Below are 14,184 nucleotides of genomic sequence, written 5' to 3'. Positions count from 1 at the left end.
AATATTCAGCGGGGTATTTTAAAGTGCAACATAGCTTTTTGAACCCATCCTGCCACTTTCTGTTCCCCCACAGAGCAGATATCTAAGGTTCCTGTACCGATTTAAGGAAGCTTAACCCAGATGCTGCTGTTGCGTCTCTGGCAGCACAGGCTGTGTTCAACTGTAAACCGAGGGAGCAAATCAATGTGTCTATAGTTAATGATGAGGAGAAACCCCGAGGGGTGAGTGACCTGTTCATTAACCGAGGAGCACTGAAATACCTGACATACCGGTTCCAGTCTCCTGGGGCAGGACTGCTAATGGAAAATACCGCCCAAATCTCCCAAGGCCAGTGGGGAAGGGAGGCTTCTGACTGGAAGGACACGGCGGTTAATTTTTTTCCTTGTTTATTACAGGCCGGCTCGGCGACCCCCTCAAATCAAACCCCCCCTCACGGCCACGGCTCCCCGAGGCCCTTTCAATCCCCGCCCCCGCCACACACCGGCCTCCTCAGACGAGCCCGGCCAACGGGCGAAGCGAGGCGGGGCCCAACAACCACCCCGACGGCGGGGAGCGGGGCAGGCCTTTATAAGCGGCGGGGCGGAGGCGGGCTGCCCGCGGTCTGCAGGGAGGACGCGGGAACAGAAGAGGCCTTGGGGGTGAGTGGGAAGGTGGCGGGTGTTGGGTTCTCAGATTGCGGGAGATGTCATCACACACCCGGCCGGTGAGGTCCAAAAGGGCCGGCCCCTCGGCCCCCTCGCCGGTCGGGTGTTTTCCTGCTTTAATACCAAGTCTGAGCTGTTTGTCTTCAGTGTAATCCATGCAGTTAGAAATTACTGCTTAGAGAGCTATCTTATGCATGCTTCTATCACAGGTAATAACTATTTAGGACTAATAACTCAGTTAACACAAGCCTTCTGTAACATTTAAGAGTCAAATCCATTTTAACTAGTTAAGACTGCTGTAGCTAGAGTATACTGTGTACTTAGTATTCTAACAATATTGTTAACTCTTAAATAATTTGATATACGACTACTCAAGTCTGTTCTCGAACAGCGAAATATCTAAATATTTAAGTGATGCATTCTTTTATAGAACCTGGGCTTTTGTTTTTAGTTTAATCACACTGCCAATTAAAAGCAATCAAACCTGCTTCTGAGTATTTTTGCTGAGAGTGTGTGGATGAATTGCTGTATTAATGTAACTCAGTGTCCTTTAGGAGGGACAGTATCATTTCTGTCATCTTACTGATGTTCAGGGAACAAAATGTGTATTTGAGAATTATTTCTTTCTAGTAAGATTACAGACCTCAATTTATTCTACAATGAAGAATAAACTGTTTTTAAGTAGTTTGACTGTTGAATACTTCTAAGGAGATGCTTACTAATAAAAATAGTAAGTGTAGGGAGGAATTTTGGAGTAAAAAGCAAAACAAGAATTCAGAAAATGAGACAGCTGAGGGGAAAGGGCAAAGTTGCTTGCTGGTGTGGTTTTGTTTGTGTTTCTTTTTTATTTATTTATTTTTTTTTTAAGATAAGCTCTGGCATTCTACTTTAATTTTGTTCTGTAAGTGTGTAAAGCTAGAAGGAAGAGATGCAATGTAGAAACATGTGAAAAGATTCAGATGGTTAGTTTGGCCTAAATAGCAGGAAAGGAGACTTGTTAGCCTTTCAGAGGTACAAACTTTGATAGCGCTATGTAAGGCCTTCACCTTGGGCTGTGACAAAGGAACACTGTGCTATAAAATTTCTGCTTTATGGTATTCTATACATGTATCAAAACTTCAGCTAATATTACTAAATCTGTGTACAAAGTGAAAACTTTATTTGGCTGAGCTTGCATACTTCTACATTGTGTCAGTGCCCCAGAATTACACAGAAAAACTGAGTAGCCTTCATTGCCTCAGCAGACTGAAATACAAACCAAACAAAAGTCCAGATATATTTTAGTTTTATTGGTGTTGTATTATTTCTGATAGATGAAAACTTGGTTTAATGTGTTGAGGGGGAGAAAGTTTACTGTATTTTCAATTTTGACAAGTTTCTCAAAATGAAGATCATGTGTGTGGCTGATAGTGGGGAAACTGAGCTTGGCTTTCTCTCTATTAATTGAAAGATAGACCATTAATCATGGCAGGACAGGAATATGAGGAACTTGGAGATGGAAGTGACCTTCCTCTGGCACAGCGCCATAACCATGTGGCTTTGCTGCTTTTATATTGAAAAGCTGCCATAGTCTGCCTGTGGCTCCTGGTCTCTTCATGGCACAGTTTTTTGCAATATACTGGGTGGCCTTGCTTGCCTCTTCTTTGTGTGTAGTGTGTGGTTGGTTTGTTGGTTTTTTTGGTGTTGTTTTTTTGTTTTTTTTTTCCTTACATCAGTGATGTTCTATGCAGTGGCCTAAAGAGTAACATGGATTTCTGTGCACTTGGTTGTTGAGTATTTGAAATTATATGCTTTTTATTGTATTGAGTGTCAGGTAACCTAGGTATCTCTTCATGAAGTAAAGATGATAAAACGAAAACTAGGGCTGTGGTAACTATTCAGGCAAGCTCAGTGCCTGCAACTTCTGTTAACTTCATTTGGACACAGGATTATTGGCACTTCTAGAGGAAGTGACCAAAGAAGGCTCATCTTTACAAAAGGTGGTGCTAAGTAAATGGTGTATTTGCGATATTTTTTACAGTGGGGCAGTACAGGTGAACAAACAAGGTAATGAGGGATGGAAGTGTGAAAGGAAATAGTTTCAAGTACAATTATTCTGCGAAGTTAATTGGCAAAAGATAACTGTAGAATCCAATGTTGAGGAAGATACTGTAGAAAATGGGAAATGTATTATAGTATGAAAGTACATAATAATAATATATGATAATATATTATGGGGAAAGTATTTATATTATGAGGAAGGGGGAAAAAAAGCTGTGGAGACAGCTACTTGGTTTTGAGATGGGCAATCTTGTATCAGCTGGACTAGTCTGGTTTTGCAGTTCTTACAACTTGCCTAAAATAGGCAGGCATATGCCAATTATGATTTGCAGTCACTTTGTCAAGTTCACTTAACTGACCTCTAAGTATACCTTATGCACCTGATTACACTAGTTTCATAAAACCTTCACAGGAATATTGTGGCCACTGATGGTGGAAATAGGCCTTAATGGAAGCAAAATGTTGTATGCATCCCTGTTTTCTTTTCAAGTGTACCAGCTCATGTTAATGTTGATAGCAGGAGAAATGGAACAGAAGTTTAGTAATGATTGTCTTAAAGTTCTATTTGATTGCAGACTGTAATCCAGCTAATTCAGCTTGGTAAGAATCATTGGAAGTTATTCATTGCAGTGTTCCTAAAGATCATGCCTGGGAGACAAACTACTTTAGCCTTTTATGGTGAGGATAGTGGTGGCCCAAATATACAGCAGAGACATTGATTTGAACCCCAATGCCTTTGTGAAGTATTACTGACTTCTCATTATCAAAGGCATGAAATGTTTTTACCCTTAGCATATTTGGAAGGTCCATCTTAAATGGAAAAGCACAAAGTTTTATTAAATGTTAGCCTATATACTTACATAATGTATATTTACAGAAGCATTAAATCATTATCTTCTTTCACAGAAAGAAGCAATAATGTCAGCACTAAACTGGAAGCCCTTTATCTATGGAGGCTTAGCATCCATCACTGCAGAATGTGGTAAGCTGCTCCTTCAACTGTTTACATTATTTCCTTTACTCAGATAGTTCCTTTTAAAACAAGCTTGGTTACATGTTATCAGTGACACAGTAATACATGGTAGGTCTACAGCACAGGTGTTTTTTTTCTTAAATGCTACCTGAACGCTGTTACAATGTCAGAACACTTCTGTCTGTAAAGTTGTGTTCCCTGTGAGTCTTGTTTTTGTACAAACTTTACGTTTGCATTCTATTATTTGGTGTTTGATCTGTTCCTGGACAGCAGTCATAAGTATACACAGCTTTTGTTTTGCTAAAGTAGCTGCCAGCCTAGTGCTAAGTGTCTAAATAGCCAAACAGTTGTTTGCTCACCTTACCTTCTCTTAAGGGAAGCAGGGGAAAGAGAAGGACTGAGTCACAGGTTGAAACAGATTTAATAAAATAATAGTAGAAGGAAAATTATACAAAGCAAATACTTAGCCACTAGAACACATGCTCCCAGCAATAAACACCAGAAGGTGGATGCTGTGAGCACAGCAAGGTCAGTGAAGGTGTGGAGAGCAAGAGCAGGGCACAGGGAAGATGCTGGAACCGGGCCCCAGGACTCCCTCAGGGATGGCAGCCATTTGAAGGAAAAAAAAAGCCATTCCCAGCAACTTCTCACTTAAATATGGAACATGATGTTCATGGTATAGAATAGCTCTGTTGTCCAACTTAAGTCAGTGGTCCTAGATCTGCTCCTCCCCACATATACCTGCTCACTTGCAAAACATGAGAAACTAAGGGATGACCTTGGCTTCCTTACCAATAATTATCAACATCAGTGCATTCTTTCATGCTAAGTCCCAGACACTGGAGGGTTACTGGAGGAAAACATTAATTCTGTCCGAAGGTGTTATCTTGATGTTCTCAAACTACATACGAAACAAAGGACTATGCTAACTATCAACAAGGAAGTTAACTAACCTCATGGAGAATTAGCTTGGCTCAGCCAAACCAGCACAAGTTAAGCTATTAACTTGGAAAATTTTTCTCTTAGCTTTTCTGAGTACCCATGTTGCAGTTTACATTCCCTTTTCTTGAATGTGAGTGGCTGGTTAGATTTGAACACTTAAATTTGGTTAGTGTGCAACAGAATAACTGCTATAGTGAGGCAGTGCATCTTATATTTTAGTGTCAACTCTAAGGACAAACCTACAACATTAACATCCTTTTAAAGTCTTATCTGAAATGCATGTACGTGAAAATAAACAAAATACAGCTTTTCATAGTAGCAGAATAAAGTCTGACATATGGTGGGCTTGCATGTGAAGTTTAATTAAGGAGCTGTAATATAAAATTATAGTTCAACTACTATTTTTATTTTCCTTTTCCACCTTCTCTTATGAATCTTGTTCAAACTTGAGTTTGAAACCTCTCTTAGTTGACTTGACTGTGGCAAATAATGCCAAAAGCTTCATGAGTAAGACAAGCAGTTCATAAAAGCCTTGCTTGTCTGGTCAACTTTGTTAGAACAGATATAGTTAATTCCAACTCCTTTTAGTGTTTAGGTGAGTATTGAATGCTGGGGGATCCTTTTCCTAAAGATAATCTCTGGAGGAGTGTGTTTTCTAAATCCTTTCATAATGGGAGTATGGAAAATATGCACTTGACATAGCAGTAGGCCACAGGAAGGCAATAACAGAAATAGGTGCTGCTGCTATTGCTTTTTTGGATTCTAGGCTAGAATCTCTATAGCTTTTTGTGTGGAATTAATTTCTTTGCCTTTGGTGAAATGATCTTCCAAGATGTTGGTAAATAAGCATGCAAACTCTACTTGGTAGTGACAGCAAAGTTTGCCTGGTTTACAACCAGGCAAAACCATGTTGCCTGAAAACATAGTGAATGCAATACATAGACATAGGAAGTACGTAGGGCCTCTGACAAGCTTTTAAAAGCAACAAGGTGACATAAAATGAACTGCTTGTATAAAATAAAGTCTTGGTAAAAGAGACTTTTTCTCACTGGGAGTATTTTTGCACATTTTAATATATAACAAAGGCTGCTTTGTCTTACATAATGTTCTTTGTCTTTGGTTAGTAACTACTTGATTAATTTTCTCTGATTTTTTTTCTTTAAGGTACTTTCCCAATTGATCTTACCAAAACACGTCTGCAGGTTCAAGGTCAAGTTAATGATGCCAAATATAAAGAGATTCGTTACCGTGGAATGGTGCATGCACTAGTCAGAATATGCAGAGAAGAAGGATTGAAAGCCTTATACTCTGGGTAAAATTAACTGACTTATAGTAATGGTTTATGAACAGTATAGTAATGGTTTATGAAAGTGTAAGGCTGTAGTGTGCAAGTTCTTGGGTTTCAGACTTATTTGGTTAGCCTCAATTCATCTGGAATTTGAAAGCTTAAGCTTAGATTGCTTCAGTCTTTGCTCTCTGCAATAGTACTTCATTTTTAAAAAACCCAAACAAACCTACTTGAAAAAAAAAAAAAGCAAAGCATGAAGTTATTCTATGCAATGCTGCTATGGTTGTTGCATCTCTCAGAAGAAAAATTTAATTAACCTCTGTATATAAATGGTCATGCTTTTCTTCAAAACATGCAAGATGGTGGGGAAAAGACATAATCTGCAGATTGAATTTCAGACAAGCTTGCCAGCTATTTTATAGATCACAAGTTGAGGCATGCTCTGATAGTAGCCCTTCAACAGTTCATTCATGTTCTTTCAGGCTTTATTTGGGGGGTGGGGGAAGGAGAGACAAACACACCCCCCCTCCCCAAACAAACAAACAACAACAACAACAGCAACAAAAAAACCAAACCAACAAACAAAAAACCCCACAACATCACAAACAACAACAAAAAAAAACCCAAAGCCCCAACAAACCCAAACAAACAAAAAACCCAATAACTTTTCGATAGCAATTTTAACTTGTTGATTTGAATGAACAAACCTTTCTGTGGTAGATGTCTTGTGTTCAGTCTTTCCTGCTCTTAAAAGTATTTGCTAATCAGTCTTTTGCAATTTTGAGCATGAATATCATCACTGCATGTTTTTACAGGATTGCACCTGCAATGCTACGCCAAGCTTCATATGGAACTATAAAAATAGGCACTTACCAGAGCTTAAAAAGAATGTTTGTCGAGCATCCAGAAGGTGAGTGGGTTTTTTTTCCAATTTAATTGACGACTATTTTGCTTGAAGCTGGTTGTTTCCATTTGGTATCTTACTGTAGTGGTTTGAACTAGTCTACTAAGACATTCCCTGTACCAATTGCAATGAAGTGAGTCAGCAAGGAGAACTTGTCAGAGCAGTTTAAGCCTTCTGTAACTGGCATTCTCTCTGGTTACAGGAGGGGTGGCATCACCCTGCCCTGATGCATCTTAAGATTTGTAAATCTGCAGCTAAACTCTTTTTGTTTATGAAATAGATGAAACCCTGATGATAAATGTTCTCTGTGGCATTCTGTCGGGAGTAATTTCATCATCTATTGCCAACCCTACAGATGTCTTAAAGGTAATTATGTGTTATGTAGAGTTTGTCCTTAGTGTTTGTCCTCTCTTTGAGGAAATGCAGAATCTCCTGATGAATATGGTAATTTCTTGTTTTGTAATTCTATTTATTCTCATCTCTTAACCTTAAAAAAAAAAAAATCAGTAACATCCTGAATTCTTGAAACCACCTTCTGGTCCATAACAATTATTTGGACATATGGAGTGGGAAACTGATGGCTGGGGAGGTAATTGCATCCATGTAACTTTTTCTGGGAGTAAGGAGAGAATAATTTAAGAAATATTTTTGCTACAGTGTTTGTGTGGAAGGCACACTGTATTTCATCTAGACTTCTTGGTAACACTGTTATATTAGGATGTTTCTAGAGCTCAGAATAGATGAAGATCTATTGAGAAGCAAGAGTTGAGCAAGTGCTACTTGTACTGATTCTTTAATACTGTAGAAAGGCTTTGTAATCCAGTGTTCCATGGAAATAATGTTTCAGGATCAGTCATTTAAAGTGAACTGGTGAAACCATCACCTCTTTAAGAATCTGTTAGCTTAATTATAGTCAATGATCTCTCTTCCAGTTACTTAAGAGTTGATGTTATTTAACTTACAAAACTGTAGCATGTGACTTACATGGCTGCCTCTAACAAAAAATAAAAAATACTTTCTGTTCTTCTAAAACTACTAAAAACTTAATCCTTTGTAGGACTAGTGTGGTTGTATTTCAAATAGCTTCTATTTCAAGTGTTGCTTCAGTTAGTTGTTTCCCAAAATTATGTTCATGTACCAACTTGCTTGTCAGCAGACTTAGATTTGGTAGTTATCAGGGCAGGTTCCCAAGGATAGTCGCAGAAATCCATGAAGACGTTGGTTCTTGCTAGCTGAAACCTTAATCTTTTTAACCTTTCATTTTAACATGTTCCTGTGAGAACTCAAAGGACATCCTGCAGAACCCATCTGTCAGTCTAATCTAAATGAAGTAGTGTACAAGTACAGAAATAGAAGTGACTTAATGCAGTTAAAAACTATACCACATACTTGTTCAAAATTAGCAGCTGCATTTGGAGAGTTAAGGCATTCTATCATGTTTATGATAGTGTCAGCTGTTAATTTATATTCAAAGAGAAATTGACTTTACTATTTAAAATATTGTAATGTAAAATGTTGTTAAAACAATATTAAAGTTTTATCTGTTGTATGTTTGAAAAGTATGTATTTTCTAATTTTGTCTTCAAATGAACCTCAGATCAGAATGCAAGCCCAAGGTAGTGTGATTCAAGGAGGAATGATGGGCAACTTCATACAGATCTACCAAAAGGAAGGCACTAAAGGATTATGGAAGGCAAGTTTTTTGAATTATATCCTACACTTGAAGTACACTTTCTTGATTAACTGAATTTAATGTACTTGTAGAGCATTCTTAGCCAAAATATGGAGAAATCAGTAGCTAATATGTATGTAGTTTGTCATGACTATTTCACTGCTGGTGTCCTGGGACATTTTGACAAAGGGTTACTGCTGGTATTGTTCAAGAATTAGCCACCTCTTGAAAAAGGGGAGAGAGATGGTGGCTTAAATTAGGATGACTGGCTCTAGGACTAACTCAACAACCCTTGGCAAGAGACCCCTGTCTGTATGCTCTGTTCTTTTTAGAGCATATGCTAATGAACATTTGTAAGTAAATGTACTAATGAACATCTCCTCTAGCTCAGGAATTCTTGTACTAAGTATTGCTGATTGTCTTTTATGCCAATTAGTGACTGGATGACAACCAAGAATGGACAGTTGCTTTAAAACAGCTGTAAAATATAATGTTTTTCTGTTAGTGTGCTTTTCTCTGCAAAGCTTATTCATTCTCCATTTTTCTGTTCATCTTCTTTACTTAGTCAGTTTTTCAGCTAGCAGCAAGGGGAGCCGGTATCACATTGTTGAGAGTTTAGCTGACTGTTGATGTAAGGATTCTTAGCTTAAGCAGAGGTGGAGTAGCATAAAGGAACTGGAATTGCTGTTTAATGTAGAAAAGTGGTTTATCTGTTAACTTGAATATGCATTTTTGGAGCGCATACATCGAAAACTTGTATTGATTAGTAGCCTCATTTGAATTAACAATGTTCTTAATGCATTTATGGTGTATTCGTTTGTATTATAAAAGTGAGGATTTTCTAATGGTGCACAAAAGTTAATTTTAAACTTCAACTGTATCCATTCTTTTTCCAGGGAGTATCACTGACAGCACAGAGAGCTGCTATTGTTGTTGGTGTGGAGCTGCCAGTGTATGATCTTACCAAGAAGCATATAATTATGTCTGGGTTTATGGGAGACACAGTATATACTCACTTTCTGTAAGTATGTATAACTGCTTGCATAGCTCATCATTGGTTAGTTCTTGTTATGGGGATGAATCTTTTTTCCTGTCATCAGTCTGTATGTAAATATACTTCTGATGTGCTTATACTTTTTAATGCAATAGCATCCAAAATGGTAGCATGTAGCGTGGGACCTAATTTTATTTAGGATTTGGATTCAGTTTTCTTCTGAACATGGAATTTTGGTTTGTGTATTATCTGAATCATTCAGCTTTGCAAACTGAGAGGAGAGCTCCAAACAAACATTTGCTCTTCTCAGAGGCACAAATATCTGTATGTAAGGGCTGTATATCAAATACTGAAAATGATGCTTTAAAGTAAATGAAAATTATTTTTTAACATCTATTAACTGATGTAATTTTAACTAAAAGCATTGAGTACTCATTACTGCATGTTTTCTGGGAAGGGGAGATTCTTGTGCATCTTGAAATGTGGTAGGTCAGTTTTCATTAAACCTTTATTTTATCAGCTCAAGTTTTACTTGTGGGTTAGCTGGAGCCCTTGCATCCAACCCAATTGATGTTGTGAGAACACGCATGATGAATCAGAGAGGCCAACAACATGGGGGACACTCAAACTACAAGGGTACTTTGGATTGCTTGTTACAAGTAAGTAGTTGATGTATCAACATTAGTAGAAACTGGTGCCATCCAGCAACAATTTTGGTGTAGAACTCAAAATTTTTCTAAATTTCTCCAGAAATGAATTCAAGTAACTTCAATGTGCTTTTTGACCTAATGCTCAAGAGGGCTATACTACCAATAATGCACCTGATGTTAAAAGTGTCTGCTATTTTGACAGAAAGGCAGGCAGGAAGTTAGTATGCACCGCAGGCACCTAGTTCCTTTTGGTGCTTGGATGAGGAGATGAAGTCTCTTGGCATCTGTGTCTTATTGATAGGAAATGATCATTTCATAGGCCAGTACTTGAAGAACAACATCTTCGGTGGCAGATGGTTTTCTCTGTTGCTTACTGTGTGATAGAAAGCCTAGTACAGCCAAAGGCAATGTCAGTCTTTGATTTTTGATTATTTTGACCTGATTTCTTAAATCCTTAAATTGGATTATGAGGTATGAGCATAATGGCATTTACAGAGTGGACAGGAAACTACTGGTGCCCAAACAGTTGACTGAACAGTCCGGTTTGTGTAACAGTCCAAGTTACACTGTCCAGTGCAATTTTGAAGTCCATAAAGCAAACTGAAAAATTCCAAGGTGGTGCTTAATGTGAGCTGCAGGTTTACATGCAGCACTCTGCAAGGTTTTTTTGGGGGGAAAAAATAAGTCCAGGAATGCAATTTGGATGAAACTGGGATGGGTACTGAATGACTGCATCTTTACCTGTCAGGTAATGCTGCAGTCATTACTAATCTTGGTGTTGTCTAGTGAAATGTTTCCTTGTCCCATGATAAATCATGTTTAAGTCAAGCTTACAGCACTAAGCCATCCCCTTGTCTGGTACAGAATCCTGTTAGATTAGATGCTGTCTAGATTTTTCAGTAATAAATGCCCGCTGCCACACACACCACACAGCAAGAACACACTTAGATATTTAATTTTGTTTGTTTTTTTTTTCTACAGACATGGAAGAATGAAGGCTTTTTTGCTCTATATAAAGGGTTTTGGCCAAACTGGTTAAGACTTGGTCCTTGGAATATCATTGTATCCTTTTCAAAGGTGTGCAGATCTGCTAAGGTAGCCATACAATAGCAAGTATTGACAGTTTCACAGAATGCTCAGTGTGGAAAGTGGCATGTCAGCACAAATATTCCCGTTTTATGAATGGAAAGTTATGCAGTTGACCATTTTCTTAGTCAATCACTGCTGGTCAGATTGAATTATTGATTCACACAGAGTGAATATTAGAATGTGATCTTGCAAAATATTTTTCAGTTCCTCCAACTTCATACCTATCAATTTCTGTAGTTTGGAGCCTTGTTTTAATTAAATTTGACCAGATGGGTTAGGATTGGGAGCTATTTCCAGAACTGGGGAAACTATAGGCAGTTAGCCATGAAATCTTTGTTTATCTTAGTCTCACATGATTTTGGTTTTGTTTCAAGAGCCGGCTGATCAGAGCCCTGGGAAGTGGGTTGGTAGTGTTTTTTACTGTGAGCAAATGCTACTTTAGCCCGTCAAAGCTAAGTGAGTAAAGGTGCTAAGGGATTTCACAGTATTCTCCTGTCTCCTCAGTCTTGTGTTTAAGATTCTGAGGAATAGCAATGGGAATGTAATTGGCATAACCAGCTTAAAGCAAGTTTAATTGTTCTGCCTAGTACTGCACAACAAAAATGGCTAACCAGCAGCATGACACAGGAGGGAACAAACAGTGGAACAAAGTTTCACACAGATACAGCTGTACTTCATTGTGAGGTGAGAATTCTGCACATGAACAGGAAACAGTTTTCCTTAATCAGCTGCTCCAGTTCTTTCTGACATATGAACAGCTGAAGAAATTAGACTTATGACATGCTGAATTGTGTACTGAACTCTGTTAACATACTGTTTGAGTTTAGAGCAACTTGTAAGTTGTCTTGAGTATTTGCTCTTTATTGTCTGAGATATGCTGGCCAAAGGAAGAGGTCACTACAAGACTGTGAATGAGAACAACCTGGAAGTGACTTCATGGCAAACTGGCTCCTGTAACAATGGCTCGCTTGTGTCATTCAGTGGATGATGTGCAACGTTTTCTAGACTGAACCAAACACGGTGGAATACCTCTGTCAACTTGTTAGGTGTTATTAAGATCTGTAATGCAGCTTAATGCTGTTCATGCTCAGATGCACAGTGTTTGATAAGAGGCAAAGGACAATCTTTCTGTAAAGGAAGACAGGTAGTACTGAGGAGATGGGCTTTCCCTGTTTCCAGAAGTGTATCCAATTTGACTGCAATGGTTTATAGCTTCTCATTAACTGGGAAGTGTCACAAGACATCTTTGCAGGCTTTCAGTTCAGCAAAACAGCTGCTGCAATACAAAATCTGCTGGTTTTAGAGCTTTCCTGTGTTCTAATTCCATGGATGTCTGTATAATCTGCTGGAAATAATCCAGCTTCATTTGAAAGTGTGGTTGCTACAGTTGTCAGTTTTGCATAGCCTCTTTTTTTTTTTAATATTTTTTTTTCCCCTCAATGTATCATTCTTGATTTCTTTTTCAGCATAAATGATTCAAACAAGTCCATGCTCCTCTGCCTGTCGTGCAGAGAAACTTTCCATGCTTCCACTGTTGGAAAGAACTCCAACAGTGGTTACTGGCTGTTTTGTATCATCTGAAAGATGCAAGTTTTACACTTTACAGTTCAAGGTGTGTCATGTAGGTGCCTGTGTGAAAAGAACCAAAGCCCTCCAAAGGTAACCGCGTGCCTTGTTTAAAGAGATACCCAAACCCAGAACTACTGAGCACTTTCATGTAGCGAACAGGCACAAGTTGCTCTTACATGCGAGTAAACATTTTATGTAGAAATGAACCACAGTTTCCTTTAAAGCATCACCCTTGGACTTAAATGTGTATCAAAACTTCAGGGCCATTAACTAAACTGTTATGTCAAGGTTCTTACAGATGTTGCTGTTGAATTCCCAGACAGGAAACATGCGAGATGCAGGTCACACAGGGGTCCTGCTGTGTCCATAGACGGGCAAAGCTGGATGCAGAGCTTTGGATTTTTGTGGCATTGTGTTAATCTCTCAAATGCTTTTCCTCAATCATACATTCCACTTAAAGAAATTTCATTGCGATTTCAAAATTACTATAATCACTTAATTACTAATTTTGAATTCACAAATGGATTTTTAAATGCACAAGGCACTTTCTTTACCTAAGGCACAATGTTTTTCTTTGTATATGGGTGCGCATATGTGCACTGTTTGTTTCTATGCTTTAATAGAAATATTTGTAAAGATTTTTGTACTATGTAAAATAAGTATGTTTTACACTTCTAAGCTTATTAAAAGTTTTTAAATCAATCAGCTTAGTTTTGTGTAACAGCAAAAATGTGTTTATTACACTTGTAAGCAAAGTGGATTTCTGGAGTTCATGTGTAGTAACACAAATCTGATGAATGCAGTTCTGAGAGGATGAGGAAACTGCCACTTTGGAGTAACACTGCACCAGCTACTCTGTGGGGAAGCTGGAGAGGGACAGATAGGCAGGATGGCCTGAAATCACCATCAAAACAGCAGCCTGGGAGTTCAGGACCTCAGCTGAGGTGACTGCAGCAGTGAGTACCTCACACTGTTTCCAAGCTCAGACATGCCATAGTTAGGATTTATTTTAATATGTAAGGATAAAAGATTTAAGATAACAAAAACTATAAGAGTATTCTCAAAGTAAGGAGTGAATTCTGCAGCAGGTTCTGAGGCATGATGGAAAAAGCAGCTCTGATTAATAGGTGGTGCTGCAGAGAAAATTAAAACCAGTTTGCTAATGAGGAAGCTGGGTGATGAGATAGAAAAGGAACGGTCGCTCCGTGCCCTGCTTCAGGGTCAGCCAAGCGCCAGAGCTCACACACTAGGGAGGAGCAGAGACAAGGGGGACCAGGGTCCCCTCCAACGGGCTCAGGGTGGTTTGTCACCAGGATCGTGGCAGATGTGATGGCAACACGTGCTCCTGGACTTCACTTACCCGTGTCAGGAGGACGTCAGGTGTCACGTCGGGTTAAACTAGATCAAAAACACTGCTGC

At 38.7% G+C, this 14,184-nt stretch overlaps 1 protein-coding gene across 2 annotated transcripts; it reads left to right on the top strand.

Moving 5' to 3' along the window:
* Positions 1 to 364: 364 nt before the first annotated feature.
* SLC25A30 (solute carrier family 25 member 30) lies at positions 365 to 13,467 on the top strand. Of its 2 annotated transcripts, none has more exons than XM_065054207.1 (10): positions 365 to 638; positions 3,591 to 3,666; positions 5,764 to 5,911; positions 6,703 to 6,797; positions 7,072 to 7,157; positions 8,389 to 8,488; positions 9,364 to 9,484; positions 9,978 to 10,116; positions 11,089 to 11,169; positions 11,934 to 13,467. In XM_065054207.1, the coding sequence occupies exons 2-10, from the start codon at positions 3,603 to 3,605 to the stop codon at positions 11,973 to 11,975; spliced, it is 876 nt and encodes a 291-aa protein (XP_064910279.1). In that variant the 5' UTR covers positions 365 to 638; positions 3,591 to 3,602; the 3' UTR covers positions 11,976 to 13,467. The 2 variants fall into 2 exon arrangements, with proteins under 2 accessions (XP_064910279.1, XP_005501866.2); XM_005501809.3 differs by having other exon boundaries at positions 449 to 638; positions 8,389 to 8,484; positions 9,360 to 9,484.
* The last annotated feature ends 717 nt before the right edge of the window (positions 13,468 to 14,184 follow it).

Source organism: Columba livia, chromosome 1 (assembly GCF_036013475.1).
Source record: "Columba livia isolate bColLiv1 breed racing homer chromosome 1, bColLiv1.pat.W.v2, whole genome shotgun sequence".
NCBI lineage: Eukaryota > Metazoa > Chordata > Aves > Columbiformes > Columbidae > Columba > Columba livia.
The sequence above is the reverse complement of the archived record's forward strand: the minus strand, read 5'-3'. Positions and strand labels throughout refer to the sequence as shown.

Bases quoted from the DNA above. Each gene is read 5' to 3' on its own strand.
- SLC25A30 (XM_065054207.1), top strand. From the start codon at position 3,603: ATGTCAGCACTAAACTGGAAGCCCTTTATCTATGGAGGCTTAGCATCC. The intron at 10,117-11,088 runs GTAAGTAGTTGA...TTTTTTCTACAG, and splicing joins CTTTGGATTGCTTGTTACAA to ACATGGAAGAATGAAGGCTT. The intron at 11,170-11,933 runs GTATCCTTTTCA...CAGCTGCTCCAG, and splicing joins TTGGTCCTTGGAATATCATT to TTCTTTCTGACATATGAACA.